Source organism: Euprymna scolopes, chromosome 29 (assembly GCF_053919585.1).
Source record: "Euprymna scolopes isolate OS-2025 chromosome 29, ASM5391958v1, whole genome shotgun sequence".
Lineage (NCBI taxonomy): Eukaryota > Metazoa > Mollusca > Cephalopoda > Sepiida > Sepiolidae > Euprymna > Euprymna scolopes.
The window spans coordinates 3,751,958-3,778,488 of NC_136510.1; the positions used below are offsets into that span (position 1 = coordinate 3,751,958).

At 31.5% G+C, this 26,531-nt stretch overlaps 1 protein-coding gene across 15 annotated transcripts in view; it reads right to left on the reverse strand.

The window, feature by feature from the left end:
* Positions 1-26,531, reverse strand: part of LOC145252455 (lethal(2) giant larvae protein homolog 1-like) — a 167,944-nt gene that overhangs the window by 17,859 nt on the left and 123,554 nt on the right. For 8 of the 15 annotated variants that reach the window (XM_080111871.1, XM_080111870.1, XM_080111867.1 and 5 more), the window contains 4 exons: positions 25,752-26,035; positions 23,257-23,362; positions 19,300-19,420; positions 17,739-17,993 (listed from right to left, as the gene is read on the reverse strand). In XM_080111871.1, the coding sequence (XP_079967997.1) occupies positions 17,739-17,993; positions 19,300-19,420; positions 23,257-23,362; positions 25,752-26,035 (766 nt within the window). Of the gene's footprint in view, positions 1-11,329; positions 11,498-17,738; positions 17,994-19,299; positions 19,421-23,256; positions 23,363-25,751; positions 26,036-26,531 lie in introns of all 15 variants that reach the window. The other 7 variants (XM_080111865.1, XM_080111861.1, XM_080111858.1 and 4 more) reach the window with 1 other exon arrangement.

A 26,531-nucleotide genomic window follows, 5' to 3' on the forward strand; every position in this document is an offset into this window, starting at 1 on the left:
TTACAGGTTTGGACTGCCGATATTGTTTCTTTATATAGCATTTTTTTTTATATAACGTTAGGATCGACTGCCGATATTGTTTCTTTATATAGCATTTTTTTTTTATATAACGTTAGGATCGACTGCCGATATTGTTTCTTTATATAGCATTTTTTTTTATATAACGTTAGGATCGACTGCCGATATTGTTTCTTTATATAGCATTTTTTTTTATATAACGTTAGGATCGACTGCCGATATCGTTTCTTTATATAGCATTTTTTTTTATATAACGTTAGGATCGACTGCCGATATCGTTTCTTTATATAGCATTTTTTATGTAACGTTAGGATCGACTGCCGATATCGTTTCTTTATATAGCATTTTTTTTTATATAACGTTAGGATCGACTGCCGATATTGTTTCTTTATATAGCATTTTTTTTTATATAACGTTAGGATCGACTGCCGATATCGTTTCTTTATATAGCATTTTTTATGTAACGTTAGGATCGACTGCCGATATCGTTTCTTTATATAGCATTTTTTTTTATATAACGTTAGGATCGACTGCCGATATTGTTTCTTTATATAGCATTTTTTTTTATATAACGTTAGGATCGACTGCCGATATTGTTTCTTTATATAGCATTTTTTATGTAACGTTAGGATCGACTGCCGATATCGTTTCTTTATATAGCATTTTTTTTTTATATAACGTTAGGATCGACTGCCGATATCGTTTCTTTATATAGCATTTTTTTTTATATAACGTTAGGATCGACTGCCGATATTGTTTCTTTATATAGCATTTTTTTTTATATAACGTTAGGATCGACTGCCGATATTGTTTCTTTATATAGCATTTTTTATGTAACGTTAGGATCGACTGCCGATATCGTTTCTTTATATAGCATTTTTTTTTTATATAACGTTAGGATCGACTGCCGATATCGTTTCTTTATATAGCATTTTTTTTTATATAACGTTAGGATCGACTGCCGATATTGTTTCTTTATATAGCATTTTTTTTTATATAACGTTAGGATCGACTGCCGATATTGTTTCTTTATATAGCATTTTTTATGTAACGTTAGGATCGACTGCCGATATCGTTTCTTTATATAGCATTTTTTTTTTATATAACGTTAGGATCGACTGCCGATATCGTTTCTTTATATAGCATTTTTTTTTATATAACGTTAGGATCGACTGCCGATATTGTTTCTTTATATAGCATTTTTTTTTATATAACGTTAGGATCGACTGCCGATATTGTTTCTTTATATAGCATTTTTTATGTAACGTTAGGATCGACTGCCGATATCGTTTCTTTATATAGCATTTTTTTTTTATATAACGTTAGGATCGACTGCCGATATCGTTTCTTTATATAGCATTTTTTTTTATATAACGTTAGGATCGACTGCCGATATTGTTTCTTTATATAGCATTTTTTTTTATATAACGTTAGGATCGACTGCCGATATTGTTTCTTTATATAGCATTTTTTATGTAACGTTAGGATCGACTGCCGATATCGTTTCTTTATATAGCATTTTTTTTTTATATAACGTTAGGATCGACTGCCGATATCGTTTCTTTATATAGCATTTTTTTTTATATAACGTTAGGATCGACTGCCGATATTGTTTCTTTATATAGCATTTTTTTTTATATAACGTTAGGATCGACTGCCGATATTGTTTCTTTATATAGCATTTTTTATGTAACGTTAGGATCGACTGCCGATATCGTTTCTTTATATAGCATTTTTTTTTATATAACGTTAGGATCGACTGCCGATATTGTTTCTTTATATAGCATTTTTTATGTAACGTTAGGATCGACTGCCGATATCGTTTCTTTATATAGCATTTTTTTTTTATATAACGTTAGGATCGACTGCCGATATCGTTTCTTTATATAGCATTTTTTTTTATATAACGTTAGGATCGACTGCCGATATTGTTTCTTTATATAGCATTTTTTTTTATATAACGTTAGGATCGACTGCCGATATTGTTTCTTTATATAGCATTTTTTTTTATATAACGTTAGGATCGACTGCCGATATTGTTTCTTTATATAGCATTTTTTTTTATATAACGTTAGGATCGACTGCCGATATTGTTTCTTTATATAGCATTTTTTTTTATATAACGTTAGGATCGACTGCCGATATTGTTTCTTTATATAGCATTTTTTTTTTATATAACGTTAGGATCGACTGCCGATATCGTTTCTTTATATAGCATTTTTTTATATAACGTTAGGATCGACTGCCGATATCGTTTCTTTATATAGCATTTTTTTTTATATAAACGTTAGGATCGACTGCTGATATCGTTTCTTTATATAGCATTTTTTTTATATAACGTTAGGATCGACTGCCGATATCGTTTCTTTATATAGCATTTTTTTATATAACGTTAGGATCGACTGCCGATATCGTTTCTTTATATAGCATTTTTTTTATATAACGTTAGGATCGACTGCCGATATCGTTTCTTTATATAGCATTTTTTTTTATATAAACGTTAGGATCGACTGCTGATATTGTTTCTTTATATAGCATTTTTTTTATATAACGTTAGGATCGACTGCCGATATCGTTTCTTTATATAGCATTTTTTTATATAACGTTAGGATCGACTGCCGATATCGTTTCTTTATATAGCATTTTTTTTTATATAAACGTTAGGATCGACTGCTGATATTGTTTCTTTATATAGCATTTTTTTTATATAACGTTAGGATCGACTGCCGATATCGTTTCTTTATATAGCATTTTTTTATATAACGTTAGGATCGACTGCCGATATCGTTTCTTTATATAGCATTTTTTTTATATAACGTTAGGATCGACTGCCGATATCGTTTCTTTATATAGCATTTTTTTTATATAACGTTAGGATCGACTGCCGATATCGTTTCTTTATATAGCATTTTTTTTTTTAACGTTAGGATCGACTGCCGATATTATTGTTTCTTTATACAGCATTTTTTTTATATAACATTAGGTTCGACTGCCAATGAGTACAAATCTTATTGTTCCTGATGAAAATATTTTTCAAATCTTCTCATTAATGGAAAAAGTTTATCAAAATCTGTAACTTTTTAAAATTAATATTTTTTTAGAGGTCGTGCTACAACGCAAAACTCAAGGTGAAATTTGATAAAAAAATTCCTTTGAAATTGTTAAAGTGATGTCATTTTTGAATGAAACGTAATTTTTAAAAGAAATATTAAATCAAATCACCAGTTTTTTAATTTATTGAAGAGTATATGATTAGAATGTCACTACGTTTAAGGATTCCTTAAAGCAACACAGCGATTGGCATGTACACCCCCCCAATGAGTGCATTCTTTTAAGTCAAAAATTTTATATATATATATATATATATATATATATATATATGAGAGAGAGAGAGAGAGATATATGAAAAAGGAACACACCAAATTATATGCCCATCAACGTTTCGTCTTTATTGTAAGACTTCTGGATGAATAAATTGAAAATAAAAATTTATTTTCTTCAATTTATTAACCCAGAAAAAGTCTTACAATAAAGACGAAATGTTGATGGACATATAACTCTGCTTGTCCTTTTCCATCTCTCTCTTATATATATATATATATATATATATTACACACACACACAAGTCCCTTTTTCATTTTTCTCGCCGAAAAAGTATTTCCATTATTCTCATCACATATAAACCATCAGTCAAAAGTGGATAGAAAAAACCCAATTCACTTCGAAGTGAGAATACAAAGGTCATCTGCTGCTGTGAAAGTGCGGATTACTAATCAACATAATTGGTTTCCTTCGTAAAGAGTTTCTGTTATTCCTGCAGTAAGTTTCCTCCGAACACTCATCTGTCAATCAATCCAACAGTAAAAACGTGTGGAGGTGGAGATCAGTAAATCGTGTTGCAAAAAAAATCCTTTATTAAGAATTTAACACGAGTTAATGTTTTTGAAGTGCGGATCAATCAATTTTCAATCAGTTGATCTCCAGTTGCCGTACCAGCCTATGCTTTTACTTCACATCATTCTGGCAACTTGGGAGATTCCTTAAACCATCAAATCCAGTTTTATTGGAATCCGGGAATGTTTTGCTGGGAAGTGTACCTTATTAGGCATTAACCCCTCTTAAAGAAAGGGGAGGTTGGTTTATTAATAATTGCCTGACAACCCCTACCTCAGGGAATGCTTACAGGCTTGATCTTTGCTAATTTTGCTGATCGCAGTACCTCTTACCCCGGGGATTTAGAGGGGTAGGGCTGGTTTTCTTTACCTTCCAGCCCTGTGCTATATATTGCTGCAAGGAGAAGCACGGAAATAGAAACAGATTTTCATGTCCAGACTTTACGAATAAAAAATCTCTAGAATTATGAATCAAAATAACTGAAACCCGAGTTCAAGACAAGGGAGGGAGGGAGGGAGGGAGGTGGTTTAGGTTTGCGATTACAGAACAAGATGCAGACGAGAAAAAGGGAGGCAGCATCAGACACTGATTTCTGTCAACGGGAGGAAACAATAGAGAAGACGAAAAGACAAAAATAATAGTGAGACACCCGACCAACATATCTTCCATCATGCACAAATCATGCAAGAGTTTTCAGATACTGAAGACATTTTTTTTTTTTTATAAAGTATTTCTATTTTTTGGTAGATTTTATGGTAGAAGAATAAAATTAAATTTGTGACCCATTGTGATATTGTTGGACCAGTTTGGCAGGTTTTTCATTCTTTCCTGTCTAGTACTAATAACATGTGAAATTAAAATCAATATAAATAAAATGGGTTTTCAAGAAACTTCTAAATAAAAAATCTATTTCTTATGGAAATTTATTTTCAGTAAGCATTTAAAAAAAGGAAAAAAAAAAAAAAAAAAAAGGGTTGCAAACATTTAAAAAAAAAAAATTAAGAGATGTAAACGGATATTTTCTCTTCACATTTTTTTTTTTAAAACTAAATTTTCTTACCAGAAAAAAAATTTTGTGCAAAGTTTCAATGCTTGCAATTTGCTAGGATTTGTTTTATATTTAAAAATGTTGGTCTTACTTGTGAATAATCAATATTTAACAAAGGAAAGTTTTTAATTTTTGCTCATAAAGTTCAAGGCAAAGGAGTTTTATTTCCAAATTTAAAACTTAGACAAAAATAGATGTAAATATTTGAAGAAACATTCCATTTTGGAAGTTTGCACAGAATGAAACAAGTGAAAAATCTATTTTTTCCCTCAAGCATATTTCATTAAATAATATATTTTGCATATTTGATTCGTCAAGACAATTTTGAAACCTTTTTTATTCTTATTTTTTTACACTTTCCCGTTTGAGTTGAACTTCATTAAAATTTTGCAAAGAATAACGAATAACTGAGCAAACAATGGTTTGATAGTTTTGTTTTATGGCATATCAACCCTTTTTGGCTTAATGCTAAATCCAGTTATTTTGGTAAAAGTTTTGCAGTCTTACATTTTGTAAATTGTTGGAATCACTTATAGATAGGACCCAACATATGACTTTAGATCAGAATGGACCTGGGAGTAATAACAATTAGTGAGGAGCATGGATGGGGTGTAACTCGAAAGCCATCAAATTGTGGTTGTAGTTGAAGGCCAGGCAATGTCGATTTTTTTTTAAATCAATAAAATATGCTTGAAATGGACAAATGGTTGCACTACACAAATGTACACACATATACATATGTATATATTTTTTTTTTTTTTTTTTTTTTTTTTGGTAAGATATGATTTTTCAATTATATTTTACTCTTTGTGTTTATACCAATCCTTTTTGCTTGAAAGCTCAATGTACGTTAAATATAACAGAGCATATATAAAAAAAGAGTAACAGTAAAATTACATTTCAAGATCCAAATAATATATATATATATATATATATATATATATATATAGAATGTAAAGAATTAGTTTCGTATTTTCAACTAATGTAAACTTATATAACCTAGTTAACAAATTACAGAAAATAAATATTAGATAAATAAAGTAAAAGCAATAATGTTTAGAAAACATTTTCATTCAAATATTCAGTAAAACCTGTCTAGCTTTACAATATGAACCAAGATGGCTGCTGAGACACATGATGTTGAATCTATGAATTTTCTAGTTTTCTGACATATTGTCATGCATTTTTTCTTTCTAAGCAAAGAATTTCTATTTTTTCTGAGGAATATATGCATGAAGAGAATTGGTATTGACATAACTGATTGGTTCTGCATAATAAAACGAATCTGTAAAATATGTATTAAAATTTTAACATGCCAGAGAAGCTGTTTTGCATGAAAAATAAATATTTGGATCTTGGAATGTGACTATACTGTTATATATATATATATATATATATATACACACACACACACACAATGATTTTGAAGAAATTAAAACAGTGCTTAATTTTATAAGAGCATATACATACATACATACATATATATGTGTATATATATATATGTATATAATAAAAATCTTGAAGTTGAAAAAACTTTTAAACCTGTAAGGAAGGTATACAAAATTTTAATTATTCAACAAAGAGTGCAAATAAAACAAGAAAAACCTTATTCCATGGAGTTTCGAAGAACACACTTCTCATCAGAGGGAAGAGGCTCACAAAATATACATTAAATTTTGCAACAATGCATTAGAAGAAACAAATATGAAGTTTATGCTATTTGCATCAGAAAGTTTGATTATACATAGATACTGGCGGCTTCAGGAGGAATTATTTTAATATTTTCTTAATATATTATTCACTGAATTTTTGATATCATTCGTTTCAGATTTATTTTAAATAAAATTTAAATACTTTAAGTTAATGTTTGTGATCATCAACACATAATTTTGAAATATTTTCAAATTTCTGATCTCAATTTCCAACGATTTTTCACCTTTGTTCATCAATTTGATGAACAAAACACGTGTAATAGTCTGAGTGATGAGCCAGATTTCCTGATTCCTCCTGAAAAACCGATCGGGTTTTAATATTTACACAAAATTTGTTTTTGTTTTTGTGGTTCAAGAAACAATTTTTAGCAAACGAAAGCAGTTGTGTATCATTACAAAATAAATCAATGTGCAACTTTGATAAAATTAGCGAGGAAGAATTGGCATCGAGAAAAGGCATGAAAGCAATCAAAAGACACCAGTGCACAAATTATTTTCAAAGACAAATTATCGACTCAAGCTGTGAGAGCAGTAAAACCAGTGTAAAGTTAGTAAGATCAGATGACAGCGATGGTCGGCAAAAAAAAAGTGAAATAAGCAACAGTTGAATAAAAAAAAAAATAAAGATGTTTTTTTTGTGTAATTTTCTACAAGAGAGAATATTATCTCTCCCGTTCAATCAAAGACCAGAGAAAGTTTTTATAACTGACAACTTTTCTAATTATTTGTAGTTATAATCTACAAGTGTGATAAAAATTAAACGTTTTAATTTTTTAAATTTATATTTCATCCATGGAAATTAGAATGATATTTTGAGATTAGAAGGTCACAAAGGATGATAAAACCAATCAAACAGTTTTAGAGAGTGAAAAAAGTTTTTTAGGATTAACTACTTTACTCTAGACTGGCCTATAAGCATAATGGAAAGAGTTAATGGGTCAGGAGACAGAGGTTTAATCCTCAGTTAGGTCATACCAAAACACTTAAGAATGGTACCTAATGCTCCCTTGCTAAACATTCAGCATTCTAAGGAGAGGATCAAGAGCAAGTGGAGAAATCCTGAGAATGAAATGGCACTCTCCTGTACACCATGGCATAGTAGCCAAAGAAAAGTAAGCCTTTGAGTTGCCCTTGACTATAGTTGAACAATTATCTTAAGGAATGAGAAGCGATTTAATTGAAACTTAAAATAATTCATGAAATTTCGAAATAACGTTGACATTTTATATTTTTCTTTAAACCTCGACATCTATAAGGTCCGATTAAAAAAGTGAAATCTTAACCAATTACATTTTAAATTTATATATATATATATATATATATAAAAAACGTTAAGCATGAATCGAATGAATTCAGAAATAAGGTGTTTACTTAGGATTACACTTAAAAAAACAAAGAAAAATCTTTGACTATGTACTCATGAAACAAAGATGTCATATCACGTAAATTGATCAGGTAGTTTTATTTTTTTTTTTTTAAAGAAAATGAAATTTTATGATTTTTAGTGATTAAAAAGTTTTATTTTGAATATAAACAAAATCTCCATGGTTGAATCGAGTTATCATCCTTGAATTTTAGCAATACTCAAAACAATATGGCTGCTCACAGCCACCTTCTTGCTTCGGCATAACATTTGATTTTCTTAATTAAAAAAACAATACTCCATCAATTTGTGATTGTTTTAAACATGACATGTTCCGTGATGAGTAGGTACAAAGATTTTTCTGTATTTTTTTTTTTTTTTAAAAGTAATTCTAAGAACCAGAAATGTTAAATAAAAACTTAAAGACTTTTTTTTTTTAGGGTGGGGGTGGTGGGGGTGAATGTTTTACAGGATTTCATATCTACATTAATGTTGTATCGATAAGTGTTCAATTTTTTAAGGGTTGAAAATAAAAAAATGAAAATACAGCGATTCACGCATTGTTTTAACAAACACATGAAGGTGGCAACCAATGCGCAAAACGCTTTCCGTTTGCAGAAATTAATTTCAGATATTAATATAGAATCATTAGTCTAACGCAACAATAATATGCTCTAAATATGGCTATTAAATGTGCAAAAGAAATTCATCTGGTTTAAGAAATGAAAAAAATAAAAAGCAACTTCAAGCTAAGATAAAGCTGAACGATTCAGAAATTATGTTTTACTTGAAAAGTGAAAAAATACAGAATTTGAAAGCATTCGTAAGGAACCAGATTTTAAGGGGGGGGGATGAAGGAGAAAAATAAAGGAAAACAAATGGAATAGAAGGAAATGCCCCCCCCCCCAAAAAAAAAATGGGTGGAAGATGTGGCAATATGTGTGCATCCATGCAGGTGTGATGTGCAGTTGTGTCAACGTTGGTACATCGTACATTAAGGTTTCCACATTTAGTTAATCTAATTTAGAAAACTCACTATGTCTGTTTGGCTATCTCCATATTTTCAAACTATCTCTTCCAAAACAAAGTCACAGAGCAATGCTAGGGGCTTCAAATGATTAGATTTTATATGGTCCGTTCTTTTATAGGGCTTTAGCCATTTAGAATAGTTTTTACAAGGTCAAAATTAAAAAAAAAAAATCGTTACACATTTTGTACATTCGTCTTAGTTTATTTTTAATCAGTTCATATGCGTGGTATAGTGGTAACATCACCAGCTTTGAATACTACAGTTTTGCTTTCGGTTTCAATTCTAGCTAATGGCACTCGAATACTTTTTTTTTTTTTTTAATCATGACGATTATATACAAAATCTTGACAAATTAAAATATGTTTAAGTGTATTTTATGACGGCTAGTAACATTTGTGTTAATAGCACACTTAGTGTTATCAACAAATCGTGGAGGGGGAATTTAATATTTTAAAAGTACATTTTTTTTGGTAGTTTATAAGACATTGCAGCAGATTTGAAAAACAGGTCATCTTTTAAAATCAAAATTCTATAAAAATAGAACATATTTATATTAGGAGATTTTGAGTCAGACGATTTAAAATTTTGGAAGTCAAATGTTTGGGTTACTGACTTCACAGCCATAGTTTTAATATTTAACGTGAAAAAATCTTGGCTTGCATGCATGAAAATGTAATTGTTTGAATTTCACAAGGAAAGCAGGAAAAACACTTGAGGATTACAAAGTGCAAACATTTTAGGGAGGAAAAGGGAATCCCAAAAACTATCAAAAAGTCTTGGAAAATACAACAATTGAATAAAAATGCGATTTTGTAAGGAATCGTCGATTGCACAGGTTTTTTTTTTTTTTTTTAGTTTTTAGGTCCGTTAGAAATCTTTCAGTTATCAAGGTTAAACATTGCTTAAGAAAATATCGTTAAAATTTCAGTTTTTGGTTATATTTTTACGCTTCTTGCATTCCGTTTTTTTAACGGAGAATATTTCAACATTTCATTTAGTTCGGATTCTGACAACGAAAGAAACAATTAAGTAGCATCCACAGAACATACTATTTGGAAAGGATGGATACCAGAAAAGCAAAGGTCTGATTCCCAAAGAGGAGGAGAAACAAGTCTAAAACAATCTAATAAACACGAAACCTCTCCTTAATATGAAACAACTTTAACAAGAAACAATTCGTCTAGAGACATTAGAATAACACGAGAAATTTCAATGCAAATATAAAAGCAAGAAAATCATCCTGCCATTCCCCCCACAAATCTGTTCAACAGTAAATATTTTTTTGCACTTTTATTAGCATTATCAACATTAAAGAGTTAACAATTCACGTTAATATTCGTGTTTTGAAATTATGTGCACTTTTGTTATTGTATGGAAAAAGTGATTTTTTTTTTCCTAACAATAAAGAAAATCTTAAGATATTTTATTTTTTTTAATGCAACAACAACTCGCAAATTTTTGGCTTGGAGCAAAGTGTAGTATTCCTTCTGATACATTTCACCTTTTTTCTATATTTGGTCATTGAAAGAAATCCTTCTAGATTAAGGACATTTTTTCTGTCCTACTCCAAAGTGCCTCTGGATTTTTCCCTCAACAATTGGCTGTTGATAACCGTCCTTGTATAGAGGAAAATAGGTAGACCTATAACACCATGTTTGGCTCATATTTAACCCCCAAACTACCGCCAACAACAAAAATGACCTGATCAAGTCAATAACCAAAATACAGTTATCACGCTTGACTAAAAAAAAAAAAAAAAGTTGTAGCTTTCCTGTCAATTTAAAATACTTTTCAGAAATCTTTATAAATTTAAACATAAAATTAATCGTTTTTATGTAACTGAGCTGAGATTGCTAACTCAAAAACACCAAAGTTTAAGAATTTTTAAACTTCACAATTATTTAAAATGAAGATTTTGTAATTGCGAAAGAAACATGTCTAAAAAAAAAAAAAAAAAAAAATAAAAATAAAAATAAAAAAAATAAAAAAATAATTCTATGTCACTATCATAGACCCATGAACAATTTTTTTTTTAACTAACCGGTGAAAAATTTGTCTAAAGCAAATAAAAATAGAAACGGCTCAAGTGAATAGCAGAAATAAAATTGTTAGCTGCGGCTGTTGACGCTTCGAGGAATAAAATTGCCAAAACAAGAGGAGTAGAAGGAGGAGGAAAAAGAATGCAGCATGCCGTTTTTATTCTGGAGATTTTCACAGCCAAGCATCATCAAAGTGTCAGCCATTGCCGTTAAGAAAATACTTACGCTACGTCTATGATACTATCTTGGGAGAGATCCCCCGTCGTAGTCGTGGTGGTATCAGCATGAGAATCATTTTGCTGTGCATCTTCGACCGTGCCTCCTCCCTCTACATTTTCCGGCCTGTCCTCGCCAGTCCCTTCTTCGCCTGCAGGGGCCTCCTCTCCCTCTTTGCTGGAAAACATGTCGATAGAGATCTATGGTGAGGCCCAAACACCCGATACGAACCAACCAACCATTGAGGGCTGTTAGACAGCTTCACATAAAAATAACCGGGCTTGAAAAGGGAAAAACCCTCCGAATAATCGTAATCGTGTTGGAAGATGGAAGAGAGGGAATTCTAGTTCAACGAATGACAAAAACAAAAACAAAAAAAGTTTGTGGAGAGAAATTTTTAGGAAGGAACACTCCACCTCAATCTAGGAATTTCAAAAATGAACAAATTTCTTTTGAAAATATGAATATGTCATTAAGGTTATAAAAAAAAAAAAAAGAAAAAAAAAAAAAGAAAGAAAAAATTATTTGAATGCAGTTCCTAATGAAATGAAAGAAAACCTTAAAGGAGAAAAAAAAAGTTATCACTTGGAAAAAATCAGTAAAGTGACCAAACATCCAAAATCTTAAGAATTAAAAATTTTCACAATTATTGAATTGTAAGTTTTTAGACTAATGAAATTGCTCTATTTTGTTTAATAGACGATCCATGACTTGCTTTCTGGTTAACATTGATACTAGTATTGGGACGAAATTGGAAAAATTAGAACTTTGGGGGGTATCGGAAAAAATTTGTGCTTATTTTCTGATGCCAATAATGATCCTTTTGTGTTCTTTTTATTTGATTTTGTTTAAAGCAAAATCTTCCATTGCTGGCAATAATGATAAAATAAATATTTACATTAAATTATCAGTAAAACTAAAATCTATCAACTCCTATTAGTATATTTTTATGTGTGAAAATATCTGCACATTTAAGATGTGTTTTTACAGTAATTGGGGAAAAATATAATTAAATATTTAGAGATTTATAAAGAATCAGAATCAGTAATGGTATCAGAATCAAGAAAAATATTGGAATCATCCCATCATTAGTTGATACACTAAATAAATTTAAACAAGCTGTTTAATATAATTTGAAATGATTATGCACATTTTTTTTTAAGATAAATAAAAACATTTATGAACTTATAACCTCTACCATTAATTACGATATGCTAACCATTTGAGCTACCAAATTCTGTATCTCAGTCAAATGTTGCTTAAAAACCAGAATAGCTACATTCTTTGTTTTTTCCTTTTCTTATATTAGACAAATGAAGATGTTTTCCCCCCTTCTCCAATGAATACCTAAATTAAAGTTATAAAATTAGTACCTGGTGACTTTGGTAGCAGTACGACGACTTTTGACGTTGAGGATGAAAGTTCTTCCATCTCCACTATGACCAATAAAAATGAAAATATTGATCAAGACTAGATATTAAATTGATCAAAAATAATTTTATTTTTAATAGCACCGATGACTAATCTTTAAGAGATAAAAAGACCTGAATCCCGTACGAGAGTTACTAACATAATCGGTGGTCATTGAAGGATAACTCTTGTCTACATGTAAACTTTCGTGCTGTCCATGAAAATATGGATAAAAATTTTTTTTACATGAGCACCTAATCACTCATCCACTTTGGCCGACTGAGTATTGTATATTTGTAAATATATGAAAATCTGCCAGAATTGAAATCTAATTTCGGTGTAGACAAGAATAGTTAGAGTTCTGAATATTTGAGATTGTTGGGAATATTCTGAATAAGATATTTGGCAATTTCTATAAGTGAGTTTATTATAACTTATCTGGATTTTTTGCACACTTTAAGAGGTTTTCACAAAAGAATTTTAAGGAACTCTCAAATATTGGAGGAAGTTTATTTTAAATAAGCACCTCACCTCTGCTAACCTGACTTTCTTAAACAATAAAAAAAAAAAAACTTCCAGAACAGTTTTTTTTTTTTAAATAACACAAGAAAGCAACTAAGTATCTCTTTGAAATGGTAAAATATATTTGATTGAATGCAATAATTGCCTTTGTTTGGTTTGTCATTTTTATGCAAAAAATGATTGTTTTTAAACAAAAATATTTTTACTTTTTTTGTACAAGTTAGAAATAATTCCAAATAATTTCTAACAAAGTGAGAGTCGAATGTTTCTATTGTTTTGATCAGACTATTGTTCTCATCTTGAGTGTTATTTGTGCAACGGAGACTTCGATCTTCATCAGGCATGTTAGTCATCTTGGAAAAGCAAGGAGAAAAGTTTTTTTTTTTTTCTTGAACTTTCATATCAAATCGGTACGCACCCAAAATAATAAAAAAAATAAAAAATGGAAAAGACTTTAAAAGCATTACCAAAAACTGGCTAAAATGACCAACTACCTAACATTTCTATAAAAAAAAAAACAAAAAAACACCAAAAACACAAAAAAACTAATACAAAACCATCTACAGAGTCAGTAACTTTTCTCCTTGCTTTTCCAAGATGGCAACCAACATGTCTGACGAAGGTCGGAGGCTGCACTGACTGAACCGTTGCACAAATAACACTCAAGATGAGGAGAATAGTCTGATCAAAAACAGACAGAAAAGTTGTCGATAATCATTTTATGAATCGAAAACATTCTGACGATATGCATCAGACATTATCCACCAGAAGATCAAAGGAATAACACTAAGAATGTTAGATATAAATATGGGATGATTGGAAAGTAACTCCCATCAAATGTGAGGATGATAGAAAAGAATGGTGGCTGCAGTGATGGCGTGTTTTAATCCTTGCTTTTCTTCATTTTGATATTTGCTGATTCCATTCCATGAGGTGTGTTTCTGACAAAGGGGGAGGAATTGCCATTTTGCGAGTTGACATTATTTTGAGTAAGTGATATGTAAATATTTTCAATCCTTTCATAATATTCCTTCAGCAGTCAATCTATCCATTTCAATTATCCATATCCTCAAATTGTTTTTAGCCTTAATAAGTGGTTACTTATAAAAAAGAAAAAGTTTTTTGCGAAATCAGTTGATGTACTTCCCAGGTGACTTGAGAAGCTGGTGGTGAATGCTGGTGCCCATACCGAATTCAAAATAAAATCTCATATTATACACATATTTATAAACTAAGTTATTGTAAGAAATTAAAAGCATTATTAATAGTTATTTTCCAATCACCATTTTTATTATTTTTAATGTTTTGAATGTTAAAAAATTTAAGTTAAACTTTAGCTTTTTTTTTTTTTTTTAGTAAGTTATAGTAACTTATAAGAAAGGCGCTAAAATTGTTAAGTTCTTTATTCTTTAGGACAAAGGTCGGCAACATTTGAAAAAAAAAAAAAAATTCAATATGGAGGAAGGGAGATTAGGATGAAGAAATTGTATCCACAAATAGATTCACAATCAATATCAAATTAAACCAGAATATGAAAAAAAAAAGATGAGAAACAGATGAAAAAAAAAAAAGAAAAAAAAAAGCGACCATAAAAATGTGGTAGAAAATGGCTCATTACCGACCAATGTCATAAAAAAGAATCGATAGTAAAATTGTGAACATGATTGCGGGTTAAGAGTTAATGCCTTTGGATTAGCCGGGAAGTGAATGAAGCCATAGTTGAGCGGTATATCGAATATTGATGGAGGGAGCCTAAGTGGCAATTTGGGATACCTCACAATCTATGTGTTTAATACAACAAAAAGAAACATGGTGGAAGGGAGATGAAGGGAAGACAAACTATGTGAAGCATGATTACAACACCCACAACAATAAAATACAAAAAAGCAATTTTAGAAAACATTTATAAAAAAAAAAAAGTCAAAATGCAACAATTTTAGTTTCAACAAAATGAAATCAAAACATTTAAAAAATTTCAAAAGCTAATTCTAAATAAATGCAAAAAAAAATTGCATGCTTTAAGTAAAAAAAAAAAAAAAAAAAAAAATATATTTATAAAACTGACCCTATATCAGTTTTGCTTAAATTTATATAGTTTATATCAAAGCTGTATAAAATTAAAATGCTACAAAATTAAAAAATGATACAATATTGATTTTTGCAGAGATTAAAATAATTTATAATTGAAATTTTCTTAAGTTTGTATTTTTAAGCATAAAAACTCAATTGCCAACAATAGAAGTTGCTATCGATTTGACTGTTTATCGGACAAATAGCCACACAATTTACATTCTTGAAACCTTGGATTCTTAATATTGATTCGTTTTTCACTGTATCCTAATATTTGAGTTACCGAAATTTATGCATGATTTTCTGATAGTTTTCAAATTAATTTCCGACTCATCTAAAAATCTTTTTAAAATGGGAACACATTCGTCTTCAGATGTTTCTCATTTCAAAATCTGATTTGAAATCATTTCTTTTTTTTTAAAAAAGAAAATATTGATAAGCTCCATTTTTTAAAAAATAACGATCTTCCACACAATTTGGAAGGAATTCACACGGAATTCGTTTTCTAAATAAATTCTATAAATTTGTATAATGAGAAATGATTTAACGACATAAAATTTTTTTTTTTTTTATTGCAATCCTTTCGAGATGAGCAATTTATTGATTTAAAAACTTATCCGCATCTTCTAGTTGTTTCACAATGTTTCAGCCAACTCTTCCTCTGCCCTTCATCAGGTGATTAACTGCGATGGGATAGGAATGCTGAGTCTTAACTGTATCCTCAGTAATTACTGCTTTCCATAGTTGTCGTTGTCTCACCACGTTTGGCCAACTAATCCTCTGGCCGGCTTGGGATAGGATTGAAACAGCTATTTTCAGAACACCACCTGATGAAAGCTAGAAAAATAGTTGGCCAAAACGTTGTGAAAGAATAACTAGAAAATAAGGATGATAGTTCGCAAATAAAAGATACAAATTACTCATCTCAAAGGATTCCAATAATAAAATAATATACAATTCAGTATGGAACCGATGATGAAAGACCAGATAAGAATGAAAAACTTGGATTTATAAAACCAAAAAAATCCAAGCTTGATCTTCCTTCGGGGCCCATGGTGCAGTGGATAGAGACGTTGAATCTCTACGGTTCCAGGTGAGCATTGTCTGAAGATAACGGTTTCAATCCTACCCAAAGCAGGTCAGAGGCCAAACGTGGTGAGATGACATCAGTAATTACCGGGGAAACATTCCTATCCTGTTGCGGTTAACCACCTGACAAAAGCCAGTGGAATAGTTGGCCGAAACGTGAAACAACTAGAAGATGAGGATAATAGTCCACAAAAAAAAAAAACAAAAAAAAACAATAAAATAAATAAATAAAAAAAAAATCGGTTTTATATTATCTCACATACAGAGACGTCATTGATAATGGCAAGAGAAAAACATGCCAGAAATCGTATTTACATGAGAGCCTTCAACATTCAAAAGTTATTCTGAAATGTTTAAATTAAAAAATTTCTGACTAGAATTAAAGTTTTTAGGCTAACATTGGTTATTAGGAATCATTTGTGCTATTAAAACCAAAAGTGCAAATGATTTTCTTTACTTGATTGGACCAATAAACCAAAGAATTTTTTAAATCTCGTTGAAAAAGTGGATATTTATATGGAATCATGAACGTGCTATTGTCAGAATTTTCCTGAGAGTTTACGGAAAAATGCCGGAAACTGCTGAACAAAAGTTCAATGGTTTTTTCACATAAACATTGATCAATTTTTTCATTGAAATTATCTGTAAAGATAATTTCAATTAATTGAAAAATGATTGAAATGGTGAGAAATTGAAAACTTAATTACCTCACCTGTAAACTCCAATTCAAATTGGTAGATTTTGACACCAACTCGCTAGATTTTACAAACGATTTTCACGAATAATTATTTTTCTACCTTTTCGTTTGCCATAATTTTTGGATATGTTACTATTTGCGACATGACAATTATGTAGGTACCATTTGTTTTACTTGAAATTTAATATTTTTTCATTATTATGAGATAAAAGTATTGATTCTTTTTTTTTTTTTTTGTTCAAATCAAGATATTTATTGTTTTTTAAATAATAAATCATCAAAAAATGTTTTCTTAGATGACATTGGCCGCTGGATTTCACTGACTCAGCGTTTTATGTAAACTGCCCAGAAAATTCTGCCAATATCACGGTCTTTAGTAGCAGAAAGTATATTTGAAAACAGGGAGGGGGACAAAAAGTTTCACATTTTGTTTATAGCCAATAAAGAGATTTTTTTTTAAAACTTATTTTTCTACAAAAAAAAAAACAAAAACATTTATGCCAATTACAATATAAAAAACAAAAACAGTAAAACATGCAAAGCAAAGTAGATATACAAATTTTCACAAATGCAAAGTGAAACTAAATAAAAAATATAAACTTTTTTTTTTTTTTTAATGTGCATTCTTACTGTTCATTCTGAGGGACTTCTGTTGTGGCATTCTGCTCTGCAGGCTCTTCCGAGGCTTCCGGGGCTGCTTCATCTGTCTTTGGTTCTTCCGGTTCGGGTTCAGGTTCTGGCTCAGGCCGCATTCCTTCCCGTAACTCCACGGTGCACTGTGGCTGCGTCACATAGCGCTTAGACAAGGATGTTCGGCAAAATTCAGATGAACAGCTCAAATAGAAACCCTGGCCATTCTTTGCGAAGATGAAAGATGCAATACCACTGGAAACGAAAAAAATGAAAAAAAGTCGTCAGAAAAGACAACAAAACTGGTTAAAAGCAAAAGCTTGGTTCAAATTGTTGAAAGTTTACAAAAAGATCCAACATGTCAGCAAGTTCAACACAAAAATGGCAATTTAATAACGGCATCCGTTTCTATATTAGTTGCAATTTTTCAGAAAAAAAAAAAAAAAAATTGAATTATCAAAGTGAGAGGAATGGTGGAGGAGGAGAAAAGTGATAATCGGAGGAAGAAGGGGGGGGGTAGCAGTGGTATTTTTTTTCTCATAATTAAAAATCATTATTTTGAATGTCTCAATTTCATCTCTATTTGTTCAGTCGACAATGTTGCATCCTAATGATTGTTTTATAAGTATTTCAATGGAATGTGCTCCGACGAACTTGCTACATTTGTGCCCAATCGACATAACACCCAAACCAACTAATCAGCAAAATCCCACCCCTTCACCATGGATGTCAGGCACCGAGAAAGCTTTCTATTTTAACAGCTTCTTTCCTCAGACAATTAAAAAATTTTTTTTTTTTTTTTTTTTTTTTTTTTTTTACAATGTTCCAACCCAAACAAGGCATAGTGCCACTTGGATGTAAGGAGTTATTATTTGAGATCGTGTCTTCCAGGGGATTGTGGGAAACTGAGAATATTACATTTAAACTTAGTTAAGTTAGGAAAGCAGGAAACCGGGAGGGAATTCCAAAATCTTGCAATCTGAGGGCAGAAACTATTAGAATAGAAGGCTTTCTGGCATCTAGGAACCACAACAGTAAAGGGGTGGGATTTTGCTGCTGGTTGAATTGGTCTGGAGTATGTACGTCGAAGGTCACAAATGCTACTAGTTCATCAGAACACATTCCATAAAACAGGCACAGGGATGCAGATGGGACAGAGGGTGAAGCTTGGCTGATAGTGCAGGGCTTATTAGAGCTGAGACACTTTTTTGAACCCTGTCTAAGAATGAGAGATTAGCGGTAGATGCACCAGCCCAGATGTAGCAACAATATTCCATGCATCGGTGAATGGTAGATGTATAGGATACTCTCAAGTGAGAGTTTGGAATTTCCTCCCTGCTCCTGATCGTCTCAACATGCAGAAATTTAAATGTAATGTGAACAAGCATATTGTTGCACAACTCCCGATTTAGGATGCCTTCTAAAGATCTAGTCTTTTCTGCCTCAGTGGCAATGTTTGAAATGTATAGAAGTGATTATAAAAAAAATTTAAGAATTGATAAGATCATTAAAATGAGTGATCCGTAAAGAGGCAGGTCAAACGTAGCACACGTTAACTTACTTGAGATCTTCTTTCTTCAAAGCAGGTGCTGACAGTTGTAATCTGAGGTTAGGAAGAGTGTAAACCCTCAGGTCTCCCAGGTTAGTCAAGCAGGCAATATCAAACTCGCTGTAGTTTTCATCTGAGAAAATGCGAAAAATGGTTACGTAAGCAAGGAGTTCTATGGCCATCATGATGTGAGCAGATTTTAACTTGGATACAAAACAGGACACACACGATAGATTTTAACACGATATAAACCAAGTAGTGGGAGGAGATGCAGGTAGAAAACGTCTATATATATATATATATATATATATATATATATATATATATACAGCCAAAAACAGCATTCAGAGTCACCAAATAAACAGCCTTTAACAGGATGAAATCTTAAAAAAATCGATTTTACCATTTACTGTTTAATACTGCATCAAATTCAATTAAAAAAGAAAAATGGCTGCGTAACATTTAAAAACAATTGAAAGTTTGAAATGCAACCGAAAATTGTTTGTATTATTTGGACTAAATTGGACCAAGCCACCATATTTAACACGGCGACTTATACACCTGAAGGTCAGATTTCATTGACTAAAACATGCCAATAACAGTCAAGATGAGAATGTTAGTCTAATGAATCCAAATATTACAAGCATTCATCCCTTATCTAAAAAACTCAGAACTGGAACTCGATAGTTGCTCGGGGGAAATGCCAAATTGAATATCTCTAGCATTTGTGTTTTTACTTTGGATTTTAACAACAATTCCGTTGTCCATAACCGTTTCATATTTTTAACGTGTTGGTGCCAAGTTGACCCTGTTTTCTGGACTGCTCCTTTTCTCTTAGAATCGTGTTGTTATTTAATGCCGAACCTTAGAATGGTGTAGCTGGAATTCATGATAGAGAAGGCCAACAAAGACAATTCAATCTTAAAATAACTTATTTACGTGACAATGAGATTATGTGTAAACATGGCAGGCTAGAAAGAAAATGGCTGCAGAGTTCATAAAATGCATCCAACAAGTCTTTTAAATGATTTTATGCGGACAAAAAAAAAAAAAAAAAATATTCCAACTTGTTATGAAGCTATTTAACAATTTCGAAATTATTCAATGGATCATCAAGCATGGGTTAATATTCAATTCTTGGAGGTGTGAAATCTAATTTACTTTGTGTATTTACTTCGTGTTATTTAATTATTAATTGATATCTGGAGATGTAAATGTTTGAAAAATAGATTTCGTTGTTCAATATGAAAAAAATATTTTTGAGCAAAGCAAACTTTCGAATTCAAAATTTATAAGTGAAGTAAGGATTTCTTTCAGTTTTTACAAAAAAACAAAAAAACTTGGTGACCATTTTCTTTCTAGGACGCTTTGTGTACACATTACCTGATTATGGATCTATTCCCTTATCTACAAGTTTTTCTGGCTAGATCACAATATGATTTCGAAGTGTAAGAGTGCCACAGCACAATCTGACGTTTGACAAAAAAGAACACAAAAAATCTGGCAGTTTATTTATCAACAATTAGTATTATATACATTCTTTTTTTAATATAATTATTGCTGGCGGAGACTAACATTTTGTGGCAAATGTAAAATAAGTCACCCGCTATGTTGACCATGTCCTTGTTTATAGTGGCAAATGATTCCACAACAGTTGCCTACAGAAAGTGACCATGTTGTAAGCATGCTTATTGGTCTTGATCACACTCTAGAAGAAATAGTCAAGGGAGTTGCAATCAGGTGATGAGGGCAGCTACAAGTCCAAAGACTGAGACGCGGGACATTGCGCAACCATTCCTGCATCATCTTGGCCTTGTATTTAAGAGCAGGATCCTGCTGGAAGACGTAGAAGCGTCCGGTTGCGATCTTGTCCATCCAGAGGATTACCACATAACTCAGCACCTCTTGTTAGATTTCAACAGGGACTCAGGCCCCTTTAACCCTAACCCGACTGAGTTACTGATATACCGGTAATTTCCGAAAATGCTATATACCAAGTTACCGCTAACCACATATTTTTGTGTAGTCAAGGAGCTAAAAATAGCTACCCAATCGCTGCTTAGCATTGATTTAATGCAAGCCTAACGTTCTGCAAATGGTTTCCTTTGTTTTGTAGACTAAAGTAACCATGAAGCGAGCTTGTGACGAACTAAGCACTTTGACAGGTAAAAGAGTGAAACCAAGGAGTTTCACGATGCAACAAATGTTGAATAAAGTGACAAATTCTGATTCAGACGAACGCGAATTTGATCAGGAGTATGTTTCTGATTCAAGTAACGCTACTGATGATGAATATATTGATGAAGAAGAAAGTGATGATAATTCTGATGATGCGAGTGGGCCTGTGCTCCAACTGTTGGGCGGACTGTCACACGAAGGTTGAATGCTGGCGGCAAAAAATTACTAGCGTGTTTAAATTTTTTTCACAATTTTTCCCCAGGAGGCCAGGCACGGGCAAATTAGATTCAGTAACTCAGGTCTGGTAGGGTTAAAAGAAAAAGAGAGGCGATGCTTCATGGCAGGATCTCCTGAATACTGGTCGAAATTCTTATCAGAGACGAATCCCAGTATCCTAGCAGATCCGTCCTTAAACTTGTTCTGCAAAGCTGCCATCTTGCCTATTCTCGACTCATGGAAACGTGATGAGACCTGCAGTGAGAAGAGGAACGTTTCTCTCGATCATTCGACCAATCATCGACTTGCGATATGGGAATTCAGATTTTGCTGCAACAACTCAGATATGGTTTCACAAAAATACAAAAAACATTGATTGGATTCGTCATTCATGAAATATTGGAAGAGTTGACAATCTCTTCCTGGATCCAGACAGTGTCTCAAATCAGTACTGTATGGATTTCAATATTCTAACTTGCCAATCTCCAGTTATTCATAATTCCATCAGTGACAAAAATTGTGTTGCTACTCCAGTTCTCAGATCGCTGAAGTTAAGCAACATTGATCAGTCATTACCAGATGGGTGACTATTTGCATCACTTCTTTGTAAAAACTAACGTTGTCAATAAAACATCCGTACTTGTGACAGAGACTGCTTGTGAATTCAATATCCCTTAGAAACCTTCTCCTTAACTCACATGTAGGTGAGGGATAAAAACTTGCTACTCCAAGGCCCCAGAGTGGATTTCACACCAATATGATCTAAAATCTATTAATTTGCTCCCATTTGAATTTCATGGTTGTCCACAGTGTTCTCCTCATCACTGTCGACAATATCGAGGTGTTTCTGGTGCCACAGATTGTATGGAAAATTTGCAAATTATTATAAATTATATAAATGATATTAGGATTAAAAATGGCCACCAAGATATGGTTCATTGACAGATGCAATATAGTGGCATTCGAGACAAATCGGGGTTTTATATGGATACAACAATACAGATTCATCACACCTTTGATTGGTTTTGTTTTACGGCATATCAACCATTTTTCAGATTATTTAATGTCAAATCCAGTAATTTTGGAAAAGTTTATTCAAGTTCTTCATATCTTGAAATATTTATTCATGTAGTTCGGTTGTTTTGGAGAAATTTTTTTTTTTTGTTTTTGTAGAACATGACTGAGTTTTGCAAAAGGAAAAGGAAAAAAATGTTTGATGCATTTTTGGTCAGGAACCCAATATCTTCAGACAGCCAGATCTGATAGCACCAGATGTCCTAACAAGTATTACCACTCCGATTTAAAGTGGACCTTCAAGCAATGGTAACTAAGAGGTAACTGCAGTCTCTAAATGGAACCTCACTATACTGGATGTCATTCAGGGTCATCAAATTTTGACTAAACATGAAATTATCGAATATAAAAAAAAAAAAAGTTTAAAGTAATTTTTAAATCGACAGTGGCTGAAGTGCTAGTCAGCCAGTTTTGTTATTTTCATTTTTCATTTCTCTTGTGTCAATGCTTTTATTGCTTATGATGGTGTACGGTACAAGACAATTATCACAGAATACTCACCACTGCGGCTCCTAAAATTAACAAATGATAATTTGCGAACCATTGAACCATCCACAACCGTGAGTTTGTGTTTGCATACGGGTTTCAGACTGGGAAGGGAGAATACCTGGAAAGAGAAACAAAAAATAACTTGCAACAAAATGACATTCAAAAAGTTCTCATTGTCCTGAGAAAAAGATCTGCTTTAAAAACGTAGCATTTTGTACGTCAGATTTTGTACGTCAGATTTTGTACATCAGATTTTGTACATCAGATTTTGTACATCAGATTTTGTACATCAGATTTTGTACATCAGATTTTGTACATCAGATTTTGTACATCAGATTTTGTACATCAGATTTTGTGAAATTCAGTTTTTTAAAAAGTCAGAGTTCAAAGCAAAAGACCAATATACAGAAAAAAAAAACAATATAAAAAAAGAAAGAAAAAAAAAAGATTAATATCCAGAAAAAAAATAAATAAATAAATAAAATTAACATCATTTTTATCAAAGCTGTTATCCACCTTATCATGAGTGATGTTTGTGAAATGAGATCTGCTTATTATGGGATTCGGTAATGAATCCTAAAACGAAGGACAAACTGTGTCATAAAAATGTAATCAAAATTGTTCGAAAAAAATATTTTGTTTTATTTCCAATCTATTTTAATTTTTTTTTTTTTTTGACCTGTGTAAGACTAAATAAAAAATGTATTTGCCAAAATAAAAAATAAAAATTATGATTGTAGATCGATTTTTTTTTCCTTTAGACATTGGGATGTAACCAACCAGTATATATATATATATATATATATATATATATACATACACAAACATTTAATTTTTTAAAACTCACAAAGAATTAATACAAGAGAATAGTCTAAATTTTTAGTCTAAAACATTTTATTTCTCTTAAACAATTGTTCTGACAACATTGAAGCATACTTTCATTTCCAAACAAATATTCTAATATTCTGGCAGTCTCATCATAGGTTACATCTGGAGAAAAAAAAAATGTGCAGTAAATATTTATTTTTATAATTTTTAATTTTATGTCTCAACACCCAAATAACGAAACCGATTGAATATATTTTTCTGGTAAACGAGAGAATGCATATTAATGGACTGTCACCTTCAGTTGTTGTTTCACCATGTTTCGGCCAACTCATCCTCTGGCCTTATTCAGGTGATTAACTGCAATGGGATAAGAATGCTGAGTCTCGTAACTGTATCCCCAGTAATTACTGCCTTCCATAGTTGTCGTCTCACCATGTTTTTGGCCAACTAATCCTCTGGCCAACTTTGAGTAAGTTTGAAACTGCTATCTTCAGACCATGCTCACCTGAAACCACTATCCACTGTGCCATGGGCCCCGATAGAGGCGTTAAATCTCTACGATTCCAGGTGAGCATTGTCTGAAGATAGCAATTTCAATCCTACCTCAAGCAGGTCAGAAGTTTTGTTGTCCAAAAACGTGGTGAGACAACAACAACTATGGAAGGCAGTAATTAATGGGGATACAGTTACAAGACTCAGCATTCTTATGCCATTGTGGTTAATCATCTGAAGAAGGCCAGAGGATGAGTTGGCTAAAACATGGTGAAACAATAAACATGAAGATGATAACAGTCCGCAAACAAACAAATCATTATACAAATTACTCCTCTCAAAGGATTCCAATAAAAATATATACAAATTACTCCTCTCAAAGGATTCCAATAAAAATATATACAAATTACTCCTCTCAAAGGATTCCAATAAAAAAAATAAGCAAATTACTCCTATCAAAGGATTCCAATAAAAATATATACAAATTACTCCTCTCAAAGAATTCCAATAAAAAAAATAAGCAAATTACTCCTATCAAAGAATTCCAATAAAAAAAATAAGCAAATTACTCCTATCAAAGGATTCCAATAAAAATATATACAAATTACTCCTATCAAAGGATTCCAATAAAAATATATACAAATTACTCCTTTCAAAGAATTCCAATAAAAAAAATAAGCAAATTACTCCTATCAAAGGATTCCAATAAAAATATATACAAATTACTCCTCTCAAAGGATTTCAATAAAAATATATACAAATTACTCCTCTCAAAGGATTCCAATAAAAATATATACAAATTACTCCTCTCAAAGGATTCCAATAAAAATATATACAAATTACTCCTCTCAAAGGATTCCAATAAAAAAATAAGCAAATGCATGATTTAAGACGATCAAAATTGTTTGGAAGAAACAAAATGTTTAAAACCAAAAAAAATTGATTTCTTTATTTTGTAACATTCATAGAAATTAAAAAAAGTTGAATACTTGATTAAGTGTATAAAAGGCTGCATTAATTTCTGGAAAACATCAAATGTGCCTCTAGGGTTAAAAGATTATAAATTTACTAACATTTATTTCAATCAATATCAACCCCCCCACCCTCGACATCAAGCTATCAAGTATCAATGTTGAATACAATCTTAAGTTGAAAGTCAGAATTAAAAAAAAAAAAACGTTTCTGACCTTGAACTGTTCTTCTGAACAGACAATGAGCTGATGTTCACCGCTCATGTCTGGTGCTTTAGCGCGCTCATGTTGGATTTCAAGAGGCTCTGGAAGGACGCGGGCACGTTTGTCCACAACAGCCATCGAGATGACTGGAGCTCTATGACGTAGCTTGATCTCTTTCGCTAGACGACAACTGACCGATTCAGATGCACGCTTGTCACCAGGGGGGACAATTATCGTGTAGATGTAAACGTGGCCAGCATTTGTACCGACCCACAACGTCGGTTGATGAGACACAGCTGAAAAAAAAAAAAAAAATCGTAAATTGATTTCCTTTACATGTCTGTGGCACGTTGAGACAACAACAGAAAATTCAATTTCATCTGATAACCCATTGTGTATCAAACTGATCTCCCTCATAACTACAACTCCACATCTCAAAATCTATATTTTTATTCTGTCAGAACTACATGTAGCCTAAAAATCCTTGCTGGTTTTTTGTCACATATTTGCTCATTATGGTTAGCTTAAATTCCATCTGTCAAATTAACATCAAGTTAACATTCCTAACAACTATTACAGGAAATATTTTAACTTAACATAACTTTTTGCATCAATAAAATATATCTATCTAACATACGTTTACCAATCATAATCGACTATTATAATTTCATCATAATAATCAACCATTTTAATAGTTTCTCGACAGCCTAACACAACACATACGGACATTTGTACTTTATATAAAAGATTTTAATTTTGGAAGTTTTTGAATTGAAAAAAAAAATCTAACAT